The 12068-nt window shown below is 46.0% G+C and overlaps 1 protein-coding gene across 1 annotated transcript in view; it reads left to right on the top strand.

The window, feature by feature from the left end:
• The window catches only part of GPD1L (glycerol-3-phosphate dehydrogenase 1 like), a 62655-nt gene that overhangs the window by 16300 nt on the left and 34287 nt on the right, over window positions 1-12068 (top strand). The window contains exons 3-4 of the mRNA XM_059390784.1: window positions 8801-8941; window positions 10507-10645. Coding sequence (XP_059246767.1) covers window positions 8801-8941; window positions 10507-10645 — 280 coding nt within the window. The remainder of the gene's footprint in view (window positions 1-8800; window positions 8942-10506; window positions 10646-12068) is intronic.

The raw sequence follows: 12068 nt of genomic DNA, 5'->3' as shown, positions 1-12068 counted from the left end.
AAGGAGGAGAAGAAGGAGGAACCATCAACTCCTGGGACCCTGTTGATGCCTGAAGCCTTGTAGGTTCACTAAAGTGAATGTGTCCATTCTCTGGAGTGGACATTTGTGCAGTTTCCAGCTGTTTGTCATTGTGGACCATGTTCCCAGGGGGTGGAAGTGCAGAGTCACCTGGAGTTCACAGTGGTAGTGTCACTACGTCATACCGCTGGATTACAAAGTGGTCCTACCAGTCTCCGTTTCCCCAGCTCGACTGAGGGGTCACATTGTTCCACATACTTGCCAGTGCTTGGCTGGAGACACCCAGGGTATTAGAAAGTTCTATTTCTTAAGCCTGGTGGAAGGTACACAGGTGGTTTTTTCCCTCTATACTTTCTATAGTTTCTAATGGCACTTACATAATAAAGCGGAGTGATGGTGAAGTGTAGTGGTGGGGGATGTCTAGTGGCGGAGTCAGTGCCTGGATCAGAGGGATGGGTTGTTCTTTATGCTGTATTACCCTTAGGCATTTTGTGAATGAGGTGTTCCATATAGTTAGTTTGCTGTGAAGCATTTTTTTTTTTAAGTTGGGTTTTTTGTTTTTGTTTTAAGATTTTATTTATTTTTTTATTTATTTGACAGATAACAAGTAGGCAGAGGCAGGCAGAGAGAGAGAGAGAGGAGGAAGAAGGCTCCCCTGAGCAGAGAGCCTGATGGCAGGGCTCCATCCCAGAACCCCGGGATTATTACCTGAGCTGAAGGCAGAGGCTTTAACCCACTGAGCCACCCAGGTGCCCCTTTTGTGTTTTGTTTCATATGTTTATTTCAGTTTCTCAGCTATCTCATTTGATCCTTTAAAAAAATCAACTAGTGTTAGGTAAGACTCTTAACCATCGTGAAAGATGGTTAATTGTGAGGTTTGTCAGTCAGTGTGCTGACCCGAGACTGGGAGTCCTTCTTGCTTGGGGGTCCCCACACTGTTTCCCACTGGCCTTCAGGCCCATCCTCATCACACGACCCTCCCCACTTTCACCCCCAACCTCTTGTAACAGGTGACCTCTTGTCACCATGTCATCACCTGTTCGCTAAAAGCTGGGACAGTCTGGTTTCGCAGTTTTTTTCTGAAACTGAGTGAAAAAAACGCTTCCTGTTTCTTGCCACTGTCGGATATAAAATTGTCGATCCTGTCCTCAGTCTCCTCCAGGTAGAGCGCTCCTTTGCCCTCTGGCACCAGGATTTACGATGACAGCATCTTCTGTGAAGTACTGTTGTCATTGCTTTTCATCTTGCTTTCTAAGCCTCAGCCGTACCTTTTTTTTTTTTTTTTTAAGATTTTATTTATTTATTTGACAGAGAGAGATCACAAGTAGGCAGAGAGGCAGGCAGAGAGAAGAGAGAGGGAAGCAGGCTCCCCGCTGATGTGGGACTCGATGTGGAGCCCGATGTGGGACTCAATCCCAGGACCCTGAGATCATGACCTGAGCTGAAGGCAGCGGCTTAACCCACTGAGCCACCCAGGCGCCCCTTAGCCGTACCTTTTTTAAAAACAACTTAAACATTCTTTTTTTTTTTTTTTTAAAGATTTTATTTATTTATTTGACAGAGAGAGATCACAAGGAGGCAGAGAGGCAGGCAGAGAGAGAGAGGAGGAAGCAGGCTCCCTGCTGAGCAGAGAGCCCGATGCAGGACTCGATCCCAGGACCCTGAGATCATGACCTGAGCCGAAGGCAGCGGCCCAACCCACTGAGCCACCCAGGCGCCCCCCTTTTTAAAAACAACTTGACTGAGGTATGATTCACAGATCATACAGTTTGCCCATTCAAGTGTACAGGTCAGTAGTTTTGAGTATATTCAGAGTTGTGCAGACATTACCACCATCAATTTTAGAATATTTTCATCAGCCCAAAAAGAAGCCCTACCCCATGTAGGTGTCACTCCCTATTTCCTCCTGTCCCCTGCCCCAGTCCCAAGTAACCGCTGGTCTTTCTGTTTCAACAGACTTGCCTGTTCATATAAATCACACCATCCAATAGTTTTCTGTGTCTGGCTTCTTTGATTTAAGATTGTGTTTCAAGGTTCCATCCGTGTTGTAGCCTGTGTCAGTACTGCATTCCCTTCCATGGCTGAGTAAGATTCTGTTTTATGGATGTACCACACTGTATTTTATCCACTTGTCCATTGATGGACATCTGGGTGGTTTGTGCTTTTCGGCTCTTGGAATTAATACAGCTGTGAACACTTGTATAGTGTTCTGTGCAAACGTGTTTCAGTTCTTTTGAGCAGGTACCTAGGAGTATCAATTGCTGGATCATGTGATATTGTTGAACTCTTCGAGGAGCTTCCAGGGTATTTTACAAGGTGACTGCACCACACTGCTCTAGCAGTGTGTGGGGGTTCCAACATGCTCCATAGCCTTACGAACACCTTTGTCATTATCCAGCTTTTTGATCCTACCCATCCTAGTGAGTAGGAAGTGGTATTTGTGATTTTGGTTTTCATGTGCCTCATGGCTAACCATGTTGAGCATCTTTTCATCTGCTTATTGGACCTTTGTATATCTTCCTCAGAGAAATCTGTATTCACAGTATTTGTCCATTTAAAAAAATGGGGATGTCTTTTTATTATTAATGAGTGGTAAGAACTCTTTTATTCTTTCTCAAAAATTTTATTTTTAAGTAATCTCTACGCTCAGCATAGGGCTTGAACCCATGACCCCGAGATAAGAGTCATATACTATTCCTACTGAATCAGTCAGGTGCCCCTAGAATTTTTAATATAGGGGTGCCTGGGTGGCTCAGTGGGCTAAAGCATCCGCTCAGGTCATGATTCCAGGGTCATGGGATCAAGCCCCGTGTCAGGCTCTCTGCTCAGCAGGGAGCCTGCTCCTCCCCCACCCCTGCACCCTGCCTGCCTCTCTGCCCGCTTGTGATCTCTGTCAAATAAATAAATAAGAATCTTAAAAAAAAAAAAAAAAGAATTCTTAATATATATTAGATACAAGTCTATTTTCCCAGGTAAAGAATTCAGAAGTGTTTTCTACTTTTCTTCAAGTTTTTGCTTTCTTAATGTTAATCCTTTGAAGCAGGAAGGCTCCTAAGTTTGAAGTAGAATTTGTTTATTTTCCTTTCTTACTAACTCTTTGGATTTGGTTTCTTGCATAGGCCTGCATTGGCTGATGTTTCCTCCACACTTAGAATAGTGATGGGATTTTGGGGAGTCTGAGGGAGTGCCAGGGACAGTGGGCATGGTGAGGAAGAACAAAGCAGGGTGAAGAGTTTCCTTTCTGTGCTTTAAGTGATATCCTGTGCTATAAAAGGTTAGGCCGAGACAATTTAAAAAAAATGGCCCCTTACTTTTGGGTAATAGGGTTGCGATAACAACTATTAATTTTGGCTGCAGTCTTTTTCAGAATGAGAATATCAGGTCAGTGGGAGCCTCAGTATTAACTCCTTCCTCCCTGGGTATCGCTTTTTGGGTTTTGTTAGAGGAGTCTTTGTCGCCATTGCTTCTCCAATGTAAATGTTCCTCGGAATCGCTTGGAGAGCTTAACAGGGATTGCTGTGTCCATCCGAGGCTTTCTAAAACTCACCGGGTCTCTGATGAGGCCCATACATGGGCATCTTTAACAGGTTCACTGGGTGATGATGATGCTGTTGTTCAGGAACCACACTTTGGGCCCACTGGTCTACCTCATCAGTCTGTATTACTGGTGTAGTTTCGGGGGCTCCGGGTGGCAGACAGCTGTGTTTCTCGCAGCAACCTCACTGCTGGCATGTTTACAGAAGACTCATCAGATAAGATGGTCTGTGCCTGAGGATCATTTTTCTGAATATGGAGCCAAAGGATATACATTTCCCTTATGCTCTTGGCTGATACTGAGACCAGAAGACCAGAAGGGCACCATTATATTTTTGAACCTCTGCTTTGCTATGTGTGTTCCTCACATGCCATTGTCTTTCATCTAAATACTAATTCCGTGGAGAATGTAGGCGAGTGGCTTGTAGGTGTCCAGTTAGCTAACTGGTGATAGAGCAAGGCCAAGGTGTGTAGATGGTCTCCAGTGATAACTTGAGCTGGGGGGATGGGAAAGAACCTTTAGGCTTCTTCACATAGATTTTTCAGCTCTGTTTTAAATTATTTTCTCTGCGTGTGTGTATGTGTGTGTGTGTGTGTGTGTGTGTGTGTGTATGGACCAAGAGCCCTGGAGTCCTGGAAGTCTGAACATGAAGAGGACCAACCATGGTGCCTTGGTTCTGACTCCATTTTTCATTGTCCTTGCCTATGAAAGGCAAGCCCCTTTGTTCCCAGTTGTCTTTCCCAGCGTATTTCTGGTTCTTTCATGGTGGACACCCTCAGAAAGATTTTGACAGGAAGTGTGTGAAATAGGTCAGCATTTGTAAAACAGTGTCTTGGTTTCGTTCAGAGTAAAAGATAGGCAAAGACTTAACTAAAGGTTCTATTCTGAAACAGGGTATCCAGTTACTGGCTTAGCTGTGGAGCGCAGTTACTGGCATAGCTGTGGAGCGCTCGGTTGTTACTGTGTGAGAGGAATAGTGTTCTGTGAATGGACCATGCACTCAGTAGAAATGCAGCTCGTTTGTTGCACTTGCTTCTGTGGGTTAAACCCTCAGCACTCCACCAAGGAGAGCAGAAGGACATCTCTGTGTACTGTGAGCCCCCGCTCATCCCCTCCTGGAGAGCCGTCATGTTCCCAACCAACGGCAGGTTCTTTGATTTGTTGAAGAAGGAAATGGAAGGGACAGAAGGAAATCGAAACCAGAGGGTAGCTTCCTTGTGTGTTTTTTTTAAAAAAGGGACCCAGGGATGGGCAGACTCCTTAAATGGTAAGAATTTATAGAAAGCAAGTAGATTTTTCTGATGTGTGATCTCTTTCATTTGTTTTGTATCATTTTGAAGCACTCTCATGCATATTGCTTAATCTGAAAGTGCTCTGTGACGTAGCTGGGTAGGAAAATTACATTTATACCCCTCCGTACATGGGGTAAGTGAGGTCAGTGAAGATACATCTTTGTCCAAGTTCACACAGCTGGTCATTTGCAGATACAGGACTCAGACATACATCTTTCCATATTTGCTCTTCAGTTCTGGTGTCTTTCCTATTTCACCATGTTGGGAAATGTCCCAGAAGGGCGGAAAGGGAGATGCCTGCGTGTGTGCATTTGTGTTGGGGATGGATGGTGAGGAAAAGGAACAAGAGGTCTAGAGAAGAAAAAATATTTTAACTAAAGTTCAGGCCATCCGGCTCTGTGTCTGAGTGTACAGAGCAGAGATTCCCACCTAAGTAGGGCTGGTTGCCCATGGTGGAGTGAGGGTCAGTTTCTACAAAGGCTGGGAGGGGATTGGATGGGACCATAGGCAGATACCCTAAGAACATAGAGGGCTTTGCTAGTCAAGGACAAAGCCGCTGGGGATTGGAGTCAGGAGGCTAATGGAATAGGATAAGAAATTGCTTCTGGGGATGTAGCATCTCCAAATGTGAGGGAACTAATAGGCAGATAGATGTTTGGTGACTCAGCCTAGATTACTAATCCAGAGAAGCCCCTCTGAAGAGGAAGACAGCTTCTCCCCTGCTCTGGGGAATGTGACTAAGAGAAGTGCCAGTAAACTTTGGGTTATGATCTGCTGTTTGGGGGATGACTGTGCTGCCATTCAAACCAACTTAATCTAAAATAAGGGATGATTTGGTTCAGAGGACTAAAAATCCAGGTAGAGCTGGGTTCAGGCACAGCCTGAACTAATGTCTTAAATGAGGTTCATGAGGCCCTGTGTTTTCCTCGGTTTCTCTGCTCTGCCTTCCACAAAGTTGGCTTCATTTCACAAGGGAGCCCCTTGACAGGACTAGGTTCTCCCCCTTACATTTGTAAAAGGGTTGCAGCTGTTCCAGACCTCACAGTGTCCTCCCATCCTGTTCAAGGAAAGACCCTTGTAGCTACTGGAGAAGACTAAGGAAGCAAACATCTTCTTGGCTCTCGTTGTTTTTATGTGCGCACAGGCTTAGATGGAAAGACCATCCTTGGAGTAGGGGAGGGCCCAACTCCACGCACACTGCATGGTTAAAATGGGGAAGCAGTAACTTCTGAAATGAAATTTCAGGGCACTTTTGCCAGAAAGGAGAATCCAGGCTGGGTAAATTATAGAAGTTTTCCATACCAACCAAAGGGGTAAGGGGATGAAATAATTCCAGATAGATTTCCCTGGGCGATTCTTTGAGGGAGGGAGTAATGCTTATTAGCACATGTATTAAGAGAATAGACATAATAATTGCTTGACTTAAAGAACAAAAGGATTTCATTCCCTCTCACATAATAGTGGTCTAGGGCGTTGCTTCACACTGTTAACTCTTGGTCCCATCTTTCTTCCTCATGTCCTGTGTCATCTCTTAGGTCTGGGTTGTCATGGGTTTCAACAACAAAGTGGGGAGAGAAAGTGTAGAGGAAGCAGCTGTCTGTTTTAGGGGTTCTGTGCCATGAGTGTTCTGCACCGCCCCCTCACACTGTGTTGATGAGAACTTGGTCCATGGCCCGTGTCACTGCAGGAGCTGCTAGGAAATGTGGTCCCTAGCAGGTGACCATGACAGGCCTTCAGCTCTGTGATTATAGAAGAAGGCAAGAAGGAATTTTGGTGAGGAGTGGGCAGTCTCCATTGTAAGGGCGTATTCAGCCAGAGCGGCCCCACCGGATTGAACAGCCATTTTGCTGTTTATGCAGTAAAACGTAAATTGACCCTATCCCCTCCCCACCAGGGGAACTTACTTAAAAGCAAGTCCGGGAAACCAGTCCCAGGTAGCAAAGCCCAAATACACGGGTGGGTCAAGTCAGGTGGAGATCACAGCCGTAATGCAGGGATGAGTCGGGTCAGGTGGAGGCATCCAATCAGTAGAGCCGCATACTGTCTCCCTAGCTACCAAGGAGTATGGGCCCCGCCTTTTGGGTGCCAATTCTGACCAAGGTGATAGGCTAGTTCAAATGTCTACTATAGGGTAAATTGTAATTCAGTTGGTCACCTATGTGTGACCTAGCATGACTGTGCAGCTTTCTCTGTGTGTTTCAGTCTCATCGGCCACCTGGGTGTGGCCAGGCCCAACCCCATGGCCTTTGCTCTATAAAAGTTAGTCTGTGAGGCAGGGAGGGGTCATGCTCTCTGTAAGAGGCGAGGCCCCGAGACCGGTTGGTTTGATTCTTGATGCTTGGTGCAAAATAAAGCTTTGCTTGACCTTCACTTTGTATCAGTCTCGCTCCTTTAATCATGGACCCGTTATTGGGGGATCCAACACAGGGGACCCAACACCATCAAATGCCCAAACTAGCTTTCCTAGGAGGCTTAGCCATCCTGAATGATGTTCCTGTGGCACATAGCAGCGCCTCCTCAGGAAAGAATCTTCTCCAGTCCCTTCATTTGGGGAACCAGGAAGGCTTTCAAAGGAGTTCAGTTAGAGTTCGGTTCAGGTATATATGACAGAAAATCTGTCATAGCAGTGACGTAAACGTTTGCTTTTGCTTCTCTCCTGTAAAAGACGTTCATGGTATAAGTGATGTGTTAATGGTGTCAGGGACTCTTTTTATCCTACTCTTCTGTCGTCTCGGCATTTGGTTCCTCCTTCCTCATAGTCCAAGATGACTGTCTGAACTCCAGGCGTTCAGTTTTCTCTGGCAAAAGGAAGAGGAAAGGCCTCAGAGGGCATTTCCTGGGAGTCACACACAGCACTTCCATGGACACCCTGCTGGTCAGAACTTAATCACTTGGGGCACTTAGCTGCAAGGGGGGCTGAGGAACTAACTAGCCTTCCTTCCAGGAGTTTATGAGCTTTACACTGGGGCCTCTTGTGCTAAGGAGGAAGGGGAGAACTCTGGACATTGGACAACAATAAACAGTCTCTGTGAGTGACCACGTGCCCCCCTCACCTCTGCCTGCAGATGTGTGTGCATTTCTCTGCCCATGCTAAATTCTAAAACCCACTTTCATATTTATCTGAAGGAAAGAAACCGCCATCAGCGCCGACGTATTAAGTGCATACCAGGTGCAAAACACGATCGGTATCACTTTCATGAGCGCACTCTCCCAGGGCATTACCCAGCAGAGTTTAGCGTGCGGCTGTTGACAGAGGTGTGGGCAGAGTGGTGGGAGCCAGAAGGACTTCCTGGAGTGCCCAGAGTTTAGCGACGGCAGGAAATCTTAACCTCCCCGAAAGGGCAAGGGGACAGACCTGTGTCACCAAAGCAGCCTGACCAGAGCTGAGAGGCCTGGAAGAAAGGCTGCCGGTCAGGAGGTTATAACCGTGAAACGAAGCCGAGCCAGCACCCCTGTGAGCCTGGGCCAGAATGACCCCTGGAGGGTGATAAATACCCTGACCTGTCTCCCCTCCCACCCTGGATCTCCTAGCAGTGTCCCACTTCGGCTGAGTCCCAACTGGCAGGCTTTAGAGAGCAAGGGCCCCTAGGGAAAACAGTCCAGGAAGGCAGCTCCCCGGGGAACACAGCAGGGAGGAGAAGGGCAGAAAGTGGATTGGGGGTTTGGGAGAGCAGCACAGAACAACCCACACAGTATTACGATTCCTTTTCCCAAGTAGGGAAACTGAGGCATGGAGAAGCTAAGTCACTTTCCTAGCTGGGAAGCAACAGACAGGACTCTCTTAGCTTCAGATGTGTCCTGAAGGGGAAGGCTGAGCACACGGCACACTTGCCTTTCCTGTCCGCTGCCCAGTGCTCTGCACACAGTAGGCATCTATAAATGGTCAGTGATTGAAATCATCCAGAGAGGCATATGTGGGCATACGAGTAACCGTTTCCTTTTTCTTGTCTCGTAGGTCGCTGTCCCAAACCTCAGCGAGGCAGTGCAGGACGCAGACCTCCTAGTGTTTGTCATTCCCCACCAGTTCATTCACAGAATCTGTGACGAGATCACCGGGAGAGTACCCAAGGAAGCGCTGGGCATCACCCTCATCAAGGTAACTGGCCCCCTGACCTCAGGCAGAAAAAGCATTGTTGGGCTTCAGTTACGGGGAAATTGTATTTCCTCTGACTCCCGTTTGTTGGAAGTAGGAGCTGAAAGGGAGGCTATGGCACTTTTTTGTTTTCTGGGTTTTTTTTTTTTAAAGATTCCTAGAAGGTGATCGATGACACATCCCCGGAGCTTCCCTGAGCTCAACTTCAGGTGAGAGCTGCTTTCTATCACAGAGGGTTTTAGCCTTGGCAGTGATGTGAGGATGGGCTTCTCCGGGTGAGCCTTGCTGCCAGAAAGAACCTGTCCAGGACACGGGTCTCAGCCTGCATCCTGGGAATCACCGGTGGTTTGTGGTGCCGGGAAATGCATCCTCGTTCGTTTCCACTCTGGGTACATGATCGAAAGGGAGTTTTTAACCAGAAGTTCATAGGCTACCCCCACACGTCCCTAGACAGAATTCAGGAAGTTCCTGGCTTATATGTGGGGGAGAAAAATTATATTTTTGTTCGTTTTAACTTCTAACTGAAATGAGCATTTTCAGATGCCAGCCACAGGCCAGAGTTGCAATAACTATAACATTAGCAGGACCCGTGGCTCTGTTGACAGAAATCGCAGGTGTTTTCCTTCCACTTTATAACGCCTCCAGGTATCTCAAGGTAGCATTTACGCTGATCATGACCTTGAAACTGTGGTCATTGGTAAACCTGCCAAATCCTCTTTTTCTAATTGCATTAATAAAATAGTGCATTTATGACTTGTCATAGATTTGTGTGATTTCCTTTTTTTAAAACGTTTTGATAACTGTGCTTCAGTATAATTGGCTTCCTGGGTCATCTCATGCATTTTGCTTTATGCATATGAAATTCTGAGAGTGAGTCCATAAAACTTCACCAGACTGCCAGAGGTGAAGGCCACATCATAAAAAAGGTTAAGAACCCTGTGGAGAGATTTTGTTCTCTAAAGCAGTTCACAGATGAATATTTATGGAAGCAGACTTGAACAACTCACATATCAGTTATAAATACAATGGATAAATAAATAGTGGACTTTATTTTGGAATACTACGTGGTGGTAAATAGGAACACACCAGAACGTTCATGCAGCCATATAGATGAGTCTCTAAAATGATAGTGGAGCACCAAGTGGTGCCTCATGGGTGAACCGTACAGTTGCACTTACAGACTTTGAGAAACAGGCAATATGGTGTAACAGATTATTAGGAATATAGCCTTATGTGGCAAAACTTGGTCAAGAAGAGAAGGGAACAGTGCATACAGCCTTGGGTAGTGGTTCACTCTGGTCGGGGTGGGGACCAGTGGTGAGAAGGAGTATGGACTAGGGGAGGAACACACGAGACTTTAGTGGTACAGGCTGTGTTCTGGGTGGTCACATGTCCATTTTCTTCCCCCTTTTGTTGTTAGGCAGACACGGTATGTATGTTACCTTGGAAGAGCTGTTTTTCAAGTTGTGTATCCCCACTGGGTGCCTGTATCTGCATTAGTAACAGAGCAACCATGTCATGAGTATTCATTTGGTTTGTTTTCCTCAAACTTGTCGACATCCTTACAGGGCATAGACGAGGGTCCTGAGGGGCTGAAGCTCATTTCCGACATCATCCGGGAGAAGATGGGCATTGACGTCAGTGTGCTCATGGGAGCCAACATTGCCAGTGAAGTGGCTTCAGAGAAGTTTTGTGAGACCACCATTGGTGAGGTTACCTGGGTGGGGAGGCCTGGGGAGCCCGGATACGGTGTTTCAAAATGTACATTTGTGATTTCTGGTATTTTCTGTACTGGACTCTTCCTCATGTGGATATTCAGTGGTATAGGGATTTAATGTAAAGGAGGTCTTTCTGTGGAACTGAAGTGTTTCAACAGCTTCCAGAATGAAAGTAAAGGCCAGGAGACCATTAGGACCTCCCCTGATCACATAGTGAATTATCAAACACAAAAATGCAGAGTTGCTTATACTGAAAAGCGGGTGATAACATCCATGGAATGGCTCCCCTGGCCTTTGAAAACCCAGATCTCTTTTTTTTTTTTTTTTAAACTCTCAAATGCCAGTATCTGATCCTCATTGGATTCCAGTGCCATTGAAAGCTTTGGCAGCACATATACTAAAAATTGTAACGATAAAAATTGATGGGAATGAGCCCTGTTTCAGGTGAGTTATCTAAAACTCTGTGAACAAGTTACCTGCCCCAAGGTCACATAGCTAGTTTAGAACCCAGGCATGAACTTGGCCATCTTGTTTCCTAAATTAGAAAGCTCTTTCTACTCTTACACAACATTGGTGTTGTGAACATTTCTGCTTCTTTTTAAAAGGGTTGTGGAATTCTCATGTGCCCATGTACCATATGAAAAGATAGAGGGACGTCTGGGTGGCTCAGTGGGTTAAGCCTCTGTCTTCGGCTCAGGTCATGATCCCAGGGTCCTGGGATCAAGCCCTGCATCCGGCTCTCTGCTCAGCAGGGAGCCTGCTTCCTTCTCTCCCTGCCTGCTTCTCTGCCTAGTTGTGATCTCTGTCTGTCAAATAAATAAATAAAATTTAAAAAAAAAAAAAAGGAAAGAAAGAAAAGACTGATAGAAAAGTAATATTGCTATATTTGCAGATGCTTGGAAAGATTTCAGTTTATTTACTACTCCAGAACTTCCTTCTACCTTTGTCAAACATACCAGCAATGTGAATGATTTCTCCCTGCAGCTTTGTAAAGGGAGGCCCTGAGAGAGCTCAGGCACTTTTGAGTAAGATAGAATGCATGGGAAAAAGCAGCTCCTGGTTCTTTTTTTTTTTTAAAACTTTATTTATTTGAGAGAGAATGAGGGAGTGCAGAGGGAGAAGGAGACTCCCTGCTGAGTAGGGAGCCCAACACAGGGCTGGATACCAGGATCCTGAGATCATGACCTGAGCCAAAGGCAGGTAGATGCTTAATTGACTGGGGGTTAAGAGCCCGGTAGCTCTGGATTTTTCTAAATGCCTGCAAGTTAGGACGGTTTTACTTCTTTTGCTTATTTCTCTCTCTCTCTCTCTTTTTTTTTTTTTAAAGACTTTATTTATTTATTTGAGAGAGAGGGATGAGAGGGAGGGGAGAAGGTCCAAGGGAGAAGTAGACTCCCTGCAGAGCTAGGAGC

The sequence above is a fragment of the Mustela nigripes genome, chromosome 2 (assembly GCF_022355385.1).
Source record: "Mustela nigripes isolate SB6536 chromosome 2, MUSNIG.SB6536, whole genome shotgun sequence".
Classification (NCBI taxonomy): Eukaryota; Metazoa; Chordata; class Mammalia; order Carnivora; family Mustelidae; genus Mustela; species Mustela nigripes.
Note: the sequence above shows the minus strand (reverse complement) of the source record. Positions and strands in the feature narration are given on the sequence as shown.